This window comes from Panulirus ornatus, chromosome 55 (assembly GCF_036320965.1).
Source record: "Panulirus ornatus isolate Po-2019 chromosome 55, ASM3632096v1, whole genome shotgun sequence".
NCBI classification, from domain to species: Eukaryota; Metazoa; Arthropoda; class Malacostraca; order Decapoda; family Palinuridae; genus Panulirus; species Panulirus ornatus.
The window spans coordinates 13,888,477-13,907,109 of record NC_092278.1 but is presented as its reverse complement, the minus strand read 5'-3'; the positions used below and the strand labels follow the sequence as shown (position 1 = coordinate 13,907,109).

At 51.2% G+C, this 18,633-nt stretch overlaps 2 protein-coding genes across 2 annotated transcripts in view; both read right to left on the bottom strand.

Moving 5' to 3' along the window:
- The window catches only part of LOC139765734 (trypsin-1-like), a 34,705-nt gene extending 28,522 nt beyond the window's left edge, over window positions 1–6,183 (bottom strand). The window contains exons 1-2 of the mRNA XM_071693551.1: window positions 6,071–6,183; window positions 5,716–5,809 (exon numbers count right to left, since the gene is read on the bottom strand). Of these exons, the coding sequence (XP_071549652.1) occupies window positions 5,716–5,809; window positions 6,071–6,183 (207 nt within the window). The remainder of the gene's footprint in view (window positions 1–5,715; window positions 5,810–6,070) is intronic.
- Window positions 1,658–17,526, bottom strand: LOC139765733 (uncharacterized). The gene is made up of 3 exons (XM_071693549.1): window positions 17,374–17,526; window positions 15,303–16,385; window positions 1,658–6,209 (listed from the first exon to the last, which is right to left on the bottom strand). The coding sequence occupies exons 1-3, from the start codon at window positions 17,524–17,526 to the stop codon at window positions 6,201–6,203; spliced, it is 1,245 nt and encodes a 414-aa protein (XP_071549650.1). The 3' UTR covers window positions 1,658–6,200.
- Between the last annotated feature and the right edge of the window lie 1,107 nt (window positions 17,527–18,633).

The window sequence follows — 18,633 nt, the reverse complement described above, 5'->3', positions numbered from 1 at the left end:
TATGTGTCGGAGGTGGAGGGAACGATTAGAAGTGGGAGACCAAATTGGAGGTGGAAAGATGGAGTGAAAAAGATTTTGTGTGATCGGGGCCTGAACATGCAGGAGGGTGAAAGGAGGGCAAGGAATAGAGTGAATTGGAGCGATGTGGTATACCGGGGTTGACGTGCTGTCAGTGGATTGAATCAGGGCATGTGAAGCGTCTGGGGTAAACCATGGAAAGCTGTGTAGGTATGTATATTTGCGTGTGTGGACGTGTATGTATATACATGTGTATGGGGGTGGGTTGGGCCATTCTTTCGTCTGTTTCCTTGCGCTACTCGCAAACGCGGGAGACAGCGACAAAGCAAAAAAAAAAAAAAATGTATAGGTATGTATATTTGCGTGTGTGGACGTATGTATATACATGTGTATGGGGGTGGGTTGGGCCATTCTTTCGTCTGTTTCCTTGCGCTACTCGCAAACGCGGGAGACAGCGACAAAGCAAAAAAAAAAAAAAATGTATAGGTATGTATATTTGCGTGTGTGGACGTGTATGTATATACATGTGTATGGGGGTGGGTTGGGCCATTCTTTCGTCTGTTTCCTTGCGCTACTCGCAAACGCGGGAGACAGCGACAAAGCAAAAAAAAAAAAAAATGTATAGGTATGTATATTTGCGTGTGTGGACGTGTATGTATATACATGTGTATGGGGGTGGGTTGGGCCATTCTTTCGTCTGTTTCCTTGCGCTACTCGCAAACGCGGGAGACAGCGACAAAGCAAAAAAAAAAAAAAAAAAAAAAAAAAATGTATAGGTATGTATATTTGCGTGTGTGGACGTATGTATATACATGTGTATGGGGGTGGGTTGGGCCATTCTTTCGTCTGTTTCCTTGCGCTACTCGCAAACGCGGGAGACAGCGACAAAGCAAAAAAAAAAAAAAATGTATAGGTATGTATATTTGCGTGTGTGGACGTGTATGTATATACATGTGTATGGGGGTGGGTTGGGCCATTTCTTTCGTCTGTTTCCTTGCGCTACTCGCAAACGCGGGAGACAGCGACAAAGCAAAAAAAAAAAAAAATGTATAGGTATGTATATTTGCGTGTGTGGACGTATGTATATACATGTGTATGGGGGTGGGTTGGGCCATTCTTTCGTCTGTTTCCTTGCGCTACTCGCAAACGCGGGAGACAGCGACAAAGCATAATGAAAAAAATATATATATATATATTTATATTATATATATATATTATATATATATATATCTTAGGGAGAATAAAAAGATGTTTTGGAAGAAGGTAAATAAAGTGCGTAAGACAAGGGAACAAATGGGAACTTCAGTGAAGGGGGCTAATGGTGAGATGATAACAAGTAGTGGTGAAGTGAGGAAATGGAGTGAGAATTTTGAAGGTTTGTTGAGTGTGTTTGATGATAGAGTGGCAGATATAGGTTGTTTGGTCGAGGTGGTGTGCGAAGTGAGAGGGTTGGGGAGAATGGTTTGGTAACATGGAGAGAATGAGTGAGGAAAGATTGACAAAGAAGATATATGTTCAGAGTGGAGGGAACGAGGAGAAGAGGGAGACCAAATTGGAGGTGGAAAGATGGAGTGAAAAAGATTTTGAGCGATCGGGCCTGAACATGCAGGAGGGTGAAAGGAGGGCAAATGAGAGTTGAAGTGAGAGAGTATCATTAAATTCTAGGGAGAATAAAAAGTTGTTTTGGAAGGAGATAAATAAAGTGCGTAAGACAAGGGAACAAATGGGAACATCGATGAAGGGGGCTAATGGGGAGGTAGTAACAAGTAGTGGTGAAGTGAGGAAATGGAGTGAGAATTTTGAAGGTTTGTTGAATGCGTATGATGATAGGGTGGCAGATATAGGGTGTTTTGGTCGAGGTGGTGTGCGAAGTGAGAGGGTTGGGGAGAATGGTTTGGTAAACAGAGAAGAGATAGTGAAAGTTTTGTGGAAGATGAAAGCCGGCAAGGCGGCGGGATTGAATTGTATTGCAGTGTTTTTGACTGGGTGGTGAGGATATTCAGTGTATGCATTGATCATGGTGAAGTGCCTGAGGACTGGCGGAATGCATGCATACTGCCATTGTACAAAGGAAAAGGGAGTAAAGGTGAGTGTTCACATTATAGAGGGATACGTTTGTTGAATATTCTTGGGATATTATATGGGAGGGCATAGATTGAGAGGGTAAAAGCATGTACAGTGCATCGGACTGGGGAAGAGGAGTGTGGTTTCAGAAGTTGTAAAGGATGTGTGGATCAGGTGTTTGCTTTGAGAAATACTTAGAAAAGCAGATGGATTTGTATGTAGCATTTATGGATCTGGAGAAGGCATATGATAGAGTTGATAGAGATGCTCTGTGGAAGGTATCAAGAGTATATGGTGATGGAAGCAAGTAGCTAGAACCAGTGAAAAGTTTTTATCAAGGATGTAAGGCATGCGTGCGAGTAGGAAGAGAGTAAAGTGATTGGTTTCCAGTGAATGTCGATTTGTGGCAGGGGTATGTGATGTCTCCATGATTGTTTAATTTGTTTATGGATGGGGTTGTTAGGGAGGTGAATGCAAGAGTTTTGGAAAGAGGGGCAAGTATGCAGTCTGTTGTGAATGAGAGGGTTTGGAAAGTGAATCAGTTGTTGTTCGCTGATGATACAGCGCTAGTGGCTGATTCGGGTGAGAAACTTCAGAAGTTGGTGATTGAGTTTGGTAAAGTGTTTGGAAGAAGAAAGCTGAGAGTAAATGTGAATAAGAGGTTATTAGGTTCAGTAGGGTTGATGGACAAGATAACTGGGAGGTAAGTTTGAATGGAAAAAACTAGAGGAAGTGAAGTGTTTTAGATATCTGGGAGTGGATTTGGCAGCGGATGGAACCATGGAATCGGAAGTGAGTCACAGGGTGGAGGAGGGGGCGAAGGTTCTGGGAGCGTTGAAGAATGTGTGAAAGGCGAGAATGTTATCTCGTATAGCAAAAATGGGTATGTTTGAAGGAATAGTTTTTCCAACAATTTTATATAGTTACGAGGCATGGGTTATAGATAGGGTTGTGCCGAGGACGGTGAATGTGTTGGAAATGAGATGTTTGAGGACAATGTGTGGTGTGAGGTGGTTTGATCGTGTTAGTAATGAAAGGGTAAGAGAGATGTGTGGTAATAAAAAGAGTGTGGTTGAGAGAGCAGAAAAGGGTGTTTTGAAATGGTTTGGTCACATGGACAGAATGAGTGAGGAAAGATTGACCAAGAGGATATATGTGTCAGATGTGGAGGGAACGAGGAGAAGTGGGAGACCAAGGTGGAGGTAGAAGGATGAAGTGTAAAAGATTTTTAAGCGATCGAGGCCTGAACATACAGAAGGGTGAAAGGCGTGCAATTAATTGAGTGAGTTTGAACGATGTGGTATACCGGGGTCGACGTGCTGTCAATGGATTGAACCAGGGTATGTGAAGCGTCTTGGGTAAACCATGGAAATTTTGGGGGGGCCTGGAACTCCCTTTCCACATCCAGGCCTCACAAACCTTTTCATGGCACACCCCAGACGCTTCACAGCCCTGGTTCAATCCATTGACAGCACGTCGTCCCCGGCATACCACATCGTTCCAATTCCTTCTATTCCTTGCACGCCTTTCATCCTCCTTCGTGTTCAGGGCCCGATCTCTCATAATCTTTTTCAATCCATCCTTCCACCTCCAATTTGGTCTCCCGCTTTTCCTTGTTCCCTCCACCTCTGACAGATTTATCCTCTTTGTCAATCTTTCCTAACTCATTCTCTCCATATGTCCAAAACATTTCAAAACACCCTCTTCTGCTCTTTTAACCACACTCTTTTTATTTCCATACATCTCTCTCACCTTTCCATTGCTTATTCGATCAAACCACCTCACACCACTTATTGTCCTCAAACATTTCATATCCAACTCATCCACCTTCCTCCGTAGAACCCTGTATGTAGCCCATACCTCGCAACCATATAACATTGTTGGGACCACTGTTCCTTCAAACATACCCCTTTTTTACTCTCCGAAATAACCTTCTCTTCTTCCACACATTCATCAACGCTCCCAGAACCTTCGTTCCCTTCCCCACCCTATGACTCACTTCCGCTTCCATGGTTCCATTCGCTGCTAAGTCCCATCCCAGATATGTAAAACACTTCACTTCCTCCAGTTTCTCTCCATTCAAACTCTGTCCCTTAACCTTGCTCTTATTCACATTTACTCTCAACTTTCTCCTTTCACACACTTTTCAAACACAGTCACTAACTTCTGCAGTTTCTCACCCGAATCAGCCACCAGCGCTGCATCATCAGCGAACAACAACTGACTCACTTCCCAAGCCCTCTCGTCCACGATAGACTGAATACTTGCCTCTCTCTCTAAAACTCTTGCATTCACCTCCCTAACAACCCCATCCATAAACAAATCAAACAGCCATGGAGACACCACATCCCCCTGCCGCAAACCAACATTCACTGGGAACCAATCACTTTTCTCTCTTTCTACTCGTACACATGCCTTACATCCTCGATAAAAAGCTTTTCACTGCTTCTAGCAACTTACCTCCCACACCGTATACTCTTAATACCTTCCACAGAGCATCTCTATCAACTCTATCATGTGCCTTCCCCAGATCCAAAAATGCTACATACAAATCCATCTGCTTTTCTAAGTATTTCTCACATACATTCTTCAAAGCAAACATCTGATCCACACATCCTCTACCACTTTTGAAACCACACTGCTCCTCCCCAGTCTTATGCTCTGTACATGCCTTGACCCTCTCGATCAATACCCTCCCATATAATTTTCCAGGAATACTCAACAAACTAATACCTCTGTAATTTGAACATTCACCTTTAACCCCTTTTCCATTGTATAATGGCACTAAACATGCATTCCGTCAATCCTCAGGCACTTTCCATGAACCATGATTACAATGAATATCCTCAACAACCGCAAAGCTTTCACTACCTCTTCTCTGTTTACCAAATCATTCTCCCTGACCCTCTCCGCACACCACCTCGACCAAAACACCCTATATCGCTACTCTATCATCAAACACATTCAACAAGCCTTCAAAATACTCACTCCATCTCCCACTCACTTCACTACTACTTGTTATTACCTCCCCATTTGCCCCCTTCACCGATGTTCCCATTTGTTCTCTTGTCTTACGCACTTTATTTACCTTCCTCCAAAACATCTTTTTATTTTCCCTAAAATTTAATGATACTCTCTCACCCCAACTCTCATTTGCCCTCTTTTTCACCACTTCCCCCTTTCTCTTGACCTCTTGCCTCTTTCTTTTATACATCTCCCAATCATTTGCACTATTTCCCTGCAAAAATATATATTGTGTATGATCGCGCACTTTCGTCGAACATACAAACCTCCAACAGCCAGGCTCGAACCCACCTGTCACGCTGGGGTCCGTGGTTCGAGCCTGGCTATTGGAGGTTTGTATTGTTCTACGAAAGCGCTCGTTCATATGCACTATATTCGTATTGATAATGCCAGAAAGTATTTGACACTGTGCCACATAGGATGTTACTAGATCATTAGATAGGAATAAGCGGAAGTCTCTCGATGGATAGACAATTACCCAAGTGGAAGGAAACAAAGTACGCGTCTCAGAAGAGCCTTCCCAACATGGATTGGGGCCAAAGGACTCGGTGTAAGACCATTGTTTCTCAAGATGAGTGTAAATGACTTGTCATGAGGTCTGGATCATACCTGATTATGTTTGTAGATGATACCGAGGCCATTAAGGAAGTAAAGAGTGATGAGGATTGCATCAGTGTACAGGTATACAATCTTCAAAGCTGGTCTGATGCATGAGTAATAAAAGACAAACACTTACGTAAACGCAAAGTAATAATGAAGGTAGGGTGTAAAGAAGTCCATTTATAGTAACAGTCGTGGATAATCGGAATAAGATAACCAAATAGATAGATTTACGTTGTATGATTGGGGATGTTCAAGAGAGGGGGCCCGAGGAGTGTAAAACTCCCTCCCCGTACAGTACAAATGGGTAATTTCAAACACACACACACACACATACACACACACGAGATTAAGCATGCCATACAAACAGGATGTGTCCAGATGTGTGCGGTACTCACCACAGTCTACCTTAGGTTTGATACAAGGCATGATCTTGGTCTGTTTGCCAACTTCACCTTCTACACCGGTGTGAGCCATCACCGTGACCCACACGCTCACCAGCCCTGCTTGGGAAGAACACCTTAGAGTTATTTTTGTTATTGAGATGACAGAGGCAGCTGATTATACAATGAAAGTTATCTAAACCTTTTGATGTAAGAATGAAAAGAAAAAAAATGGCATTCCTGAGAATTTTTGAGACATAGACTCAATTATGGAAGTAAGTTTTCCTTTGGTCCCTGCATGAAAAGTTCCTGACGTCAAACTTTGCTGGGACTGGAAAACATCACCCAGGAGGAACGAGGCATCTGAAATACATGAGTAGAGTCCTTCAGCATGACACCATTCAGGCAAACAAGATTACGATATCTACTGACAGCTGAAGATGTGATGGTGTGCATTAGGTTGTAAGTACTGAAGGAGAATCTCATAACGCAAAACAACTAGAAGAATTTTCCACACGAACTGCAGAACTGTATTACATCAGCTGAGTGATTGATGGCCCTAAAGCTATGTACAATGTACTTTAGTTTCCCAGTGTGAACTCCAAGTTACGTACATCACACTCTTTCAATGCATTCCATCTGATGTTGGAACCCAATGACATGGCCGTCTATATAATACCTGTGTAGTCGAAATTAATAACTTCGAAGCAACGCAACTGGGCAAAATGTTCAGTCTGGCTCAGCAGCACTGTCTGAACTCTTTCCAGATATATTACTTTCCGGAAAGGAATATTTTTCTTCCTTTTTTAGTCTATTGACAGAGTGTATCCGGCCACGGTAACCGGACGAGCCATCATCGCTGGGACTGGTAAGGGTGGTTCAGCGGGTGGAGAGGGGGAGGCCCGTGCTGAGGTTGGCCTGGTCAGGGAGAAAGAAAGACTGGTGCTACCGGACTCACGTCTGTACCTGGCATTAGGGCGGGTGCCACCTGTAGCCCATTCGATCGTGTTTGTCAACAACAACAACAAACACATTTAGATTAAACCCGGAAAATTCTAGCCATGGGTGATAACAGACAACGGTATCTCCGTCTAGTTTGGCCAGTTTGATTAAACCAGGAAAATGATCGATTTTGGCCAGGAGGTCAAGATAGTCGCTATAGCAGTGAGTCATGACGTAGCTTCTATAGAGAACCGGTCTGGGTTTCATGACATAGCTTCTATAGAGAACCGATTTGGGCTTCTAAATGGCCTAAGGCATTTGGGAAGGCATTACTGACAGTCGTCTCATATGCATCTCTCCCTTGGAGGCCAGTCTACATGTAGGAGCCAGTGTACCTTACTGTCAGCGTGTCTGTCTACTGCACTGTCAGCTCGTATGTGGCTTCGCTGGTTCGTTTTAATCCTGTCAGGAGGTCTGAAGTCCTGTCAGCAGATTGTCTACCGTGCTGTCAGCTTCCCGCTCTTCAGTCGTGTCTACTGCTGCCAACTTATCTACCACTCTGTCACTTCGTCTACCACCCGCTCGACTTCCTTGTCAACATATCTACCACCCCTGTCAACTATTCGACCACCATGTCAATTAATCTACCGCCACATCAAATTCTCTATCGCCGTGTCAAATTTTCTACCGCCCTGTTCATTCTTCCACCACCCTGTCAATTCCTTCACCACCTTGTCAATGACTTTATTACCCTGTCGGTTCCGCTATCACCCTGTCAACTCCGCTACCACCCTGTCAGCTCCTCGACCACCCTTTTTATCTTCTCTACCACCCTGTCAGCTCCTCTACCACCCTGTCAGCTCCTCTTCCACCCTGTCATCTTCTCCACCACCCTGTCAGCTCCTCTACCATCCTGTCATCTTCTCCACCACCCAGTCAGCTCCTCTACCACCCTGTCATCTTCCCCACCACCCTGTCATCTTCTCTGCCACCCTGTCAGCTCCTCTACCACCCTGTCAGCTTCTCTACCACCCTGTCAGCTCCTCTACCACCCTGTCAGCTCCTCTACCACCCTGTCATCTTCTCCACCACCCTGTCAGCTTCTCTCCCATACTAACAGCTTCTCTACCACCCTGTCAGCTAATGTACACCTGTCAGCTCCTCTACCACCCTGTCAGCTCCTCTACCATCCTGTCATCTTCTCCACCACCCAGTCAGCTCCTCTACCACCCTGTCATCTTCCCCACCACCCTGTCATCTTCTCTACCACCCTGTCAGCTCCTCTACCATCCTGTCATCTTCTCCACCACCCAGTCAGCTCCTCTACCACCCTGTCATCTTCCCCACCACCCTGTCATCTTCTCTACCACCCTGTCAGCTCCTCTACCATCCTGTCAGCTTCTCTACCACCCTGTCAGCTCCTCTACCACCCTGTCAGCTCCTCTACCACCCTCTCATCTTCTCCACCACCCTGTCAGCTTCTCTCCCATACTAACAGCTTCTCTACCACCCTGTCAGCTAATGTACACCTTGTCAACTTCCCTACCACCCTGACACCTCCTCTACCTCCCTGCCAGCTTCTCTACCGCCCTGCCAGCTCCCCTAAGACCTTATCATCCATTGTTCCTCTTCACCACCCTGCCAGGTTCTCTACCACTCTACCAGCTCCCCTAAGACCCTGTCATCCTGTGTTCCTCTCCACCACCCTGCAGGATCTCTACCACCCTGCCAGCTCCCCTAAGAACCTGTCATCCTGTGTTCCTCTCCACCACCCTGCCAGCTCACCTACCACCCTGTCATCCTGTGTTCCTCTCCACCACCCTGCAGGTTCTCTACCACCCTGCCAGCTCCCCTAAGACCCTGTCATCCTGTGTTCCTCTCCACCACCCTGCCAGGTTCTCTATCACCCTGCCAGCTACCCTACCACCGTGTCATCCTCTGTTCCTCTCCACCACCCTGCCAGCTCCCCTACCACCCTGTTATCCCGTGTTCCTCTCCACCACCCTGCCAGCTCCCCTACCACCCTGTCATCCTCTGTTCCTCTCCACCACCCTGCCAGCTCCCCTACCACCTGTCATCCTCTGTTCCTCCCCACCACCCTGCCAGCTCCCCTACCACCCTGTTATCCTGTGTTCCTCTCCACCACCCTGCCAGCTCCCCTACCTCCCTGTCATCCTCTGTTCCTCCCCACCACCCTGCCAGCTCCCCTACCACCCTGTTATCCTGTGTTCCTCTTCACCACCCTGCCAGCTCCCCTACCACCTGTCATCCTGTGTTCCTCTCCACCACCCTGCCAGCTACCCTACCACCTGTCATCCTCTGTTCCCCTCCACCACCCTCCCAGCTCCCCTACCACCTGTCATCCTGTGTTCCTCTCCAACACCCTGCAGGTTCTCTACCACCCTGCCAGCTCCCCTAAGACCCTGTCATCCTATGTTCCTCTCCATCACCCTGCCAGGTTCTCTATCACCCTGCCAGCTACCCTACCACCCTGTCATCCTCTGTTCCTCTCCACCACCCTGCCAGCTCCCCTACCACCCTGTTATCCCGTGTTCCTCTCCACCACCCTGCCAGCTCCCTTACCACCCTGTCATCCTCTGTTCCTCTCCACCACCCTGCAGGTTCTCCACCACCCTGTCACCCTGTGTTCCTCTCCACCACCCTGCCAGCTCCCCTACCACCCTGTCACCCTGTGTTCCTCTCCACCACCCTGCCAGCTCCCCTACCACCCTGTCACCCTGTGCTCCTCTCCACCACCCTGCCAGCTCCCCTACCACCCTGTCACCCTGTGTTCCTCTCCACCACCCTGCCAGCTCCCCTACCACCCTGTCACCCTTTGTTCCTCTCCACCACCCTGCCAGCTCCCCTACCACCCTGTCACCCTGTGCTCCTCTCCACCACCCTGCCAGCTCCCCTACCACCCTGTCACCCTGTGTTCCTCTCCATCACCCTGCCAGCTCCTCTACCACCCTGTCACCCTTTGTTCCTCTCCACCACCCTGCCAGCTCCCCTACCACCTGTCATCCTGTGTTCCTCTCCACCACCCTGCCAGCTCCCCTACCACCTGCCATCCTGTGTTCCTCTCCACCACCCTGCCAGCTCCCCTACCACCCTGTCATCCTGTGTTCCTCTCCACCACCCTGCCAGCTCTCCTACCACCCTGTCATCCTGTGTTCCTCTCCACCACCCTGCCAGATCTCCTACCACCCTGTCATCCTGTGTTCCTCTGCACCACCCTGCCAGCTCCCCTACCACCCTGTCATCCTGTGTTCCTCTCCACCACCCTGCCAGCTCCCCTACCACCCTGTCACCCTGTGTTCCTCTCCAACACCCTGCCAGCTCCCCTACCACCCTGTCACCCTGTTCCTCTCCACCACCCTGCCAGCTCCCCTACCACCCTGTCACCCTGTGTTCCTCTCCACCACCCTGCCAGCTCCCCTACCACCCTGTCACCCTGTGTTCCTCTCCACCACCCTGCCAGCTCCCCTACCACCCTGTCACCCTGTGTTCCTCTCCACCACCCTGCCAGCTCCCCTACCACCCTGTCACCCTGTGCTCCTCTCCACCACCCTGCCAGCTCCCCTACCACCCTGTCATCCTGTGTTCCTCTCCACCACCCTGTGTTCCTCTCCCCCATCCTGCCAGCTCCCCTACCACCCTGTCACCCTGTGTTCCTCTCCACCACCCTGCCAATTTTGTCATTGGCTCGTCAGCTCCAATGACCGAGCGTCAGCTGGTGTTCCGTCACGCCAGCTGTCTGTGTAGTCCTGACCTGTACCTGGGATACAGTATCCCACCTTCCCATGTAACAACATTCCTCCACACCCCACACTCCTCACTCCACACTCCTCACTCCACATTCCACATTCCTCATTTCACACTCCATATTCCACACTCCTCTCTCCAAACTCCCTATTCCACACTCCATACTCCGCATCCTATACTCCACACTGAATATTCCATTTTCCACACTCCTCACTCCACACTCCATATTCCATATTCCTCACTCCACACTCCATACTGCACACTCCATATTCCACACTCCTTACTCCACACTCCACACTCCATACTCCACATTCCATATCCCACATTCCCACTCTACATTCCACACTCCTCGCTGCACAGTCCACACCACATACTCCACATTCCCCACTCCACATTCCATACTCAACACTCCCTATTCTAAACTCCACACTCCATACTCCACCCTCTTCACTCTATGCCTCACGCTTCACACTCTACATTCCAGTCTCCACACGCCACACTTCACTCTCCACACTCTATACTCCACACTCCGCATTTGAAATTTCATACTCCACCTTCCTCCATCCACACTTCACACTCTACTTTCCACACTCCATCCTCCATACTCCACACTTCACCCTTCAAACTCCACCCTCTTCACTCCACAATCAATATTTCAAATTCCACGTCCCACGCTCCACCTTACTCCGCACCGAAGACTCCGGACATTTCAAACTCAACCCTCCACCCTCCACGCTCCACACTCCACAATACATCCATCACTCTCAATACTCCTCAATCCACAGTTCATACAACTCAATCCACACTTAACACTCCCCACTGCATAAACCACATTCCTAACTCCACATTTCACACTCAACATTCCACCCTCTATACCCTACACACCACACTCCACACTTCACATTCCACACTCCACATTCAGCACTTCTGACCCCACACTACACTTTAGACTCTCCTAACTCCACTTCCACACTTTGCACTCCACACTCCATCTACCACAATCCACATTCCACAGTCCACACTCCATCCTTCACAATCTACTTTCTCACTCCACCTTCCACAGTCCACACTCCACTTTCAACACTCCACGGTCTACCATCCACTATCCATACTCCATAATCCACACTCTGCACTCTAACTCTCCCCACTCCACACGCTACAATACACTCTACCCTCTACAGTTTCTCTACAATCCATACAATGCACTTGACGCTCCACACTCTATTCCCTACACTCCACAATCTACCCTCCACACTCCACATTCCACACTCCACACTCCATATTTTATAGTGTTCACTCCTCACTCCACTCCGCACTTCACACTTTATACTCCAACCTCCACATTCCACGTTCTACACTCCACACTCCGCTCTTCACACTCCCCTTTCCTCATTCCAGTCTACACAATACACCCCACCACCTAAACACCACATTCCATTTTCCACACTCCGCTCTTTACACGCCGCTCTCCACACACCGCTCTCCACACTCCACTATCCACACTCCGCTCTCCTCATTCCACAGTCTACATAGCATACCCCACCCCCACACTCCACACTCCACGAACCATTCTCTACACCCCACTTTCAGTTCTCCACACTCTACACTCTACTGTTCACACTCCACCTTCCTTATTTCGAATTCATGCACCACACTGCGCACTCTACCCTCAGTTCTCCACACTATACACTCCACCCTCCACATTCCACACACTTCTTCCAACAGTCCACACCCCACCCTCTACACATAACATTCTACCCTCCACACTTGACACTCCACCATCCAAACACCACACTCCACACATCACATCAGAAGCGACCAATTAAGGAGTTTTACAATAAATACTATAGTAAACACCCTGATAACTGACCACAAGAATAACTGGTCCGGACCAGACACAGGCCTGGCCAAGCCAACAGCATGACTGTGGCCCGGGCCAGACACGCGCCTGGCCAAGCCAACAGCATGACTGTGGCCCGGGCCAGACACGCGCCTGGCCAAGCCAACAGCATGACTGTGGCCCGGGCCAGACACGCGCCTGGCCAAGCCAACAGCATGACTGTGGCCCGGGCCAGACACGCGCCTGGCCAAGCCAACATCATGACCGTGGCCCGGGCCAGACACGCGCCTGGCCAAGCCAACAGCGTGACCGTGGCCTGGGCCAGACACACGCCTGGCCAAGCCAACAGCATGACCGTGGCCCGGGCCAGACACACGCCTGGCCAAGCCAACAGCATGACCGTGGCCCGGGCCAGACACACGCCTGGCCAAGCCAACAGCATGACCGTGGCCTGGGCCAAACGCACGCCTGGCCAAGCCAACAGCATGACTGTGGCCTGGGCCAGACACACGCCTGGCCAAGCCAACAGCATGACCGTGGCCCGGGCCAGACACACGCCTGGCCAAGCCAACAGCATGACCGTGGCCTGGGCCAAACGCACGCCTGGCCAAGCCAACAGCATGACTGTGGCCTGGGCCAGACACACGCCTGGCCAAGCCAACAGCATGACCGTGGCCTGGGCCAGACGCACGCCTGGCCAAGCCAACAGCATGACCGTGGCCCGGGCCAGACACACGCCTGGCCAAGCCAACAGCATGACCGTGACCTGGGCCAGACACAGGCCTGGCCAAGCCAACAGCATGACCGTGGCCCGGGCCAGACACGCGCCTGGCCAAGCCAACAGCATGACCGTGGCCTGGGCCAGACACACGCCTGGCCAAGCCAACAGCATGACCGTGGCCCGGGCCAGACGCACGCCTGGCCAAGCCAACAGCATGACCGTGGCCTGGGCCAGACACACGCCTGGCCAAGCCAACAGCATGACCGTGGCCCGGGCCAGACGCACGCCTGGCCAAGCCAATAGCATGACCGTGGCCCGGGCCAGACACACGCCTGGCCAAGCCAACAGCATGACCGTGGCCTGGGCCAAACACGCGCCTGGCCAAGCCAACAGCATGACCGTGGCCCGGGCCAGACACACGCCTGGCCAAGCCAACAGCATGACCGTGGCCTGGGCCAGACACACGCCTGGCCAAGCCAACAGCATGACCGTGGCCCGGGCCAATCACACGCCTGGCCAAGCCAACAGCATGACCGTGGCCTGGGCCAGACACACGCCTGGCCAAGCCAACAGCATGACCGTGGCCCGGGCCAGACACACGCCTGGCCAAGCCAACAGCATGACAGTGGCCTGGGCCAGACGCACGCCTGGCCAAGCCAACAGCATGACAGTGGCCTGGGCCAGACGCACGCCTGGTCAAGCCAACAGCATGACCGTGGCCTGGGCCAGACGCACGCCTGGCCAAGCCAACAGATGACAGTGGCCTGGGTCAGACGCACGCCTGGCCAAGCCAACAGCATGACCGTGGCCCGGGCCAGACACACGCCTGGCCAAGCCAACAGCATGACCGTGGCCCGGGTCAGACATACGCCTGGCCAAGCCAACAGCATGATAGTGGCCTGGGCCAGACACGCGCCTGGCCAAGCCAATAGCATGACCGTGGCCCGGGCCAGACACGCGCCTGGCCAAGCCAACAGCATGACCGTGGCCTGGGCCAGACACACGCCTGGCCAAGCCAACAGCATGACCGTGGCCCGGGCCAGACATACGCCTGGCCAAGCCAACAGCATGACCGTGGCCCGGGCCAGACATACGCCTGGCCAAGCCGACAGCATGACTGTGGCCCGGGCCAGACACAGGCCTGGCCAAGCCAACAGCATGACCGTGGCCTGGGCCAGACGCACGCCTGGCCAAGCCAACAGCATGACCGTGGCCTGGGCCAGACATACGCCTGGCCAAGCCAATAGCATGACCGTGGCCTTGGGCAGACACACGCCTGGCCAAGCCAACAGCATGACAGTCCACCAGCGAGAGATAAGGACATAATGATATACGTACAAAAGCAGGGGAATATATGATCGAGTCAGCATAATAGCCAATAGCCTCGCTACTCCCAGAGTTGCTAGAAATGGCTGGAGAGTTTAACCATTAAAAAGTCATTTGTATTATGAACCAACTTGCTAGAGACGACGTTCTCCTACTGGAAAAGACGTTGGCAGCGTAACTATCTGTCACAACATATATTGAACATAGAGATCGCTTTCAATTACTGCAACCTCGTACGTAGAAATAATTTCATGAAAAAAAAATATATAGATACATTCACATGGTGTTTCACTCTATATTTCCCTCGCAAATAACAAATGAATACACAACAGCGTCAAATAGAAGCAGCTCATGGAGTGTATGGCTACTGCATTACCCGTTAATGCATACTGTATTTTCCTATAACACTGTAATTTCTAATGCTATCACTTAATTTTCCCGCAGGTAATTGTTGGATGTAAGTTGCCCTACGAAACTTTCCTATAACACTGTAATTTCTAATGCTATCACTTAATTTCCCCGCAGGTAATTGTTGGATGTAAGTTTTCCCTACGAAACTTAGTGACAGTTGGAGGGTTCGTGGAGAGGGTGTGGGCTGGTGGATGGCGCGGTTACTTACCCAGGAGCACGGGTGATGCTGACGCTTGGCGGGCCATAGTCCTCCGTGTGTTGCCCCCAGGTGAGGCCTTCTGCTGTAGTGGTAGTCACTGCTCCTGCTGTTGTGGTGGTGGTCACTGCTGCTGTGGTGGTGGTCACTGCTCCTGCTGCTGCTGTAGTGGTGGTCACTGCTCCTGCTGCTGCTGTGGTGGTAGTCACTGCTGCTGATGTTATGGTGGTGGTCACTGCTGCTGTTGTGGTGGTTACAGTTGCTGTTGTGGTGGTCACTGCTACTGTTGTGGTGGTCACTGCTGCTGCTGTTGTGGTGGTCAGTGCTGCTGTTGTGGTGGTCACTGCTCCTGCTGCTGTTGTGGTGGTGGTCACTGTTGCTGCAGCTGTTGTGGTGGTCACTGCTCCTGCTGCTGTTGTGGTAGTCACTGCTCCTACTGCTGTTGTGGTGGTCACTGCTCCTACTGCTGTTGTGGTGGTAGTCACTGCTGCTGCTGCTGTTGTGGTGGTAGTCACTGCTGCTGCTGCTGTTGTGGTGGTAGTCACTGCTGCTGCAGCTGTTGTGGTGGTCACTGCTCCTGTTGTGGTGGTCACTGCTCCTACTGCTGTTGTGGTGGTAGTCACTGCTGCTGCTGCTGTTGTGGTGGTAGTCACTGCTGCTGCTGCTGTTGTGGTAGTCACTGCTCCTACTGCTGTTGTGGTAGTCACTGCTGCTGCTGCTGTTATGGTAGTCACTGCTGCTGCAGCTGTTGTGGTGGTCACTGCTACTGTTGTGGTGGTCACTGCTGCTGCTGCTGTTATGGTAGTCACTGCTGCTGCTGCTGTTGTAGTGGTCACTGCTCCTGTTGTGGTGGTTACTGCTCCTACTGCTGTTGTGGTGGTCACTGCTGCTGTTGTGGTGGTCACTGCTGCTGCTGCTGTTATGGTAGTCACTGCTGCTGCAGCTGTTGTGGTGGTCACTGCTCCTGTTGTGGTGGTTACTGCTCCTACTGCTGCTGTGGTGGTAGTCACTACTGCTGCTGCTGTTGTGGTGGTAGTCACTGCTGCTGCTGCTGTTGTGGTGGTCGCTCTCGCTCTCTTCCTGGACGTCACAGTTCTATCACACAGGTTACGGCCCCATAAGACGTTGAGCAGTTTACCACGTCACCCCCCAGCTTGGCTCATAGAGTCGCCAGGTTCAGTGCGTCGCTGGTGTGTTCGCTGGACCCCAGCTTGGCTCATAGAGTCGCCAGGTTCAGTGCGTCGCTGGTGTGTTCGCTGGACTCCCAGCTTGGCTCATAGAGTCGCCAGGTTCAGTGCGTCGCTGGTGTGTTCGCTGGACTCCCAGCTTGGCTCATAGAGTCGCCAGGTTCAGTGCGTCGCTGGTGTGTTCGCTGGACTCCCAGCTTGGCTCATAGAGTCGCCAGGTTCAGTGCGTCGCTGGTGTGTTCGCTGGACCCCCAGCTTGGGCCATAGAGTCGCCAGGTTCAGTGCGTCGCTGGTGTGTTCGCTGGACGCCGTCCGTGCGTGGCTGTTGATGGTCAAGTTGGACGTCTAGTGTGGGCAGCAGTCAGTGTGTCCCTCACCTGGGTAATATGCCGTCATCCTGTAATCGTAGCCACCAGTGTGTACATGTGTGTGTGGGAGGTGGGTGTCGGGGTGGAGCACCGCTGCCATACGTCAGTTTCCCACACTTCTCCCCTGCTGCTTCGCTGATAAAGCCGCCGATCCCCAAGCTGACCTCGAACTACCTCTGACAGACTGAGGGCTTCCCGCTCAACGCCCCCCCCCCCTCCTCCGACCGAGCCACACTAACGACAGTCACTAGAGCGTCACTAGTCACCCGGGTTTATGGCCTGGTGCATGGTGGCCCCCAGGGAGAGCCATGAAGCCAGGGCTTATCAGCCCGGGGGGGAAATCCACAGCTTTACCTGATACCGAAGGGGAACTTCCGCTTCAGTGGAGACCATCCACTGCCTGAACCCTTAGGGCTGACCTGCCGACCCTTGGCGTGACCTGGTGATCCCTGACGTGACCTGGTGACCCCTGGCGTGGCCTGGTGATCCCTGACGTGACCTGGTGACCCCTGGGGCTGACCTGCCTACCCTTGGCGTGACCTGGTGATCCCTGACGTGATCTCGTGACCCCTTGGGCTGACCTGCTGACCCTTGGCGTGACCTGGTGATCCCTGACGTGACCTGGTGACCCCTGGGGCTAGACCTGCTGACCCCTGGGGCTGCTGACCTGTTCTTGATCATGTACAAATAAGTACAGTGACGATGATATATATATATATATATATATATATATATATATATATATATATATATATATATATATATATATATATATATATCGGTGAATGCGTCATCACTGATCCTGAGGTCCCCAAGTGGTGAATGTGTACGCGTATTTACGTGCGTGTGGTGCTGAGGTACGCATGCGTCCTCACCAGTGGTTCATGGCGGTGCATCATCTCCAGGCTTGGCCACAGTAACTATGTTCATTGTTTCTCGCATGACCCGGGATGTTGACAGCCAGGAGGTGAGGATGTGGCATGACGACATTCTTGTACAGTTGACATCAAAGACAAGATCCGTCAGACGTCAATATCGAACTTGATGAACACTCAAATGTGAACTGGAATGTGTCAGCACATGGACGTGTACACTGCTACTGGACCGTCCCACTGACGACACTTGGCATCACATAGTGTACCCTGTTACTGGACCCACTGACGATACTTGGCATCACATAGTGTACCCTGCTACCGGACCCACTAACGACACTTGGCATCACATGGTATACCCTGCTACCGGACCCACTAACGACACTTGGCATCACATAGTGTACCCTGCTACCGAACCCACTGACGACACTTGGCATCACATGGTGTACCCTGTTACTGGACCCACTGACGACACTTGGCATCACATGGTGTACCCTGTTACCGGACCCACTGACGACACTTGGCATCACATGGTGTACCCTGTTACCGGACCCACTGACGACACTTGGCATCACATGGTGTACCCTGTTACTGGACCCACTGACGACACTTGGCATCACATGGTGTACCCTGCTACCGGACCCACTGACGACACTTGGCATCACATAGTGTACCCTGCTACCGGACCCACTGACGACACTTGGCATCACATAGTGTACCCTGCTACCGGACCCACTGACGACACTTGGCATCACATGGTGTACCCTGCTACCGGACTCACTGACGACACTTGGCATCACATAGTGTACCCTGCTACCGAACCCACTGACGACACTTGGCATCACATGGTGTACCCTGTTACCGGACCCACTGACGACACTTGGCATCACATAGTGTACCCTGCTACCGAACCCAC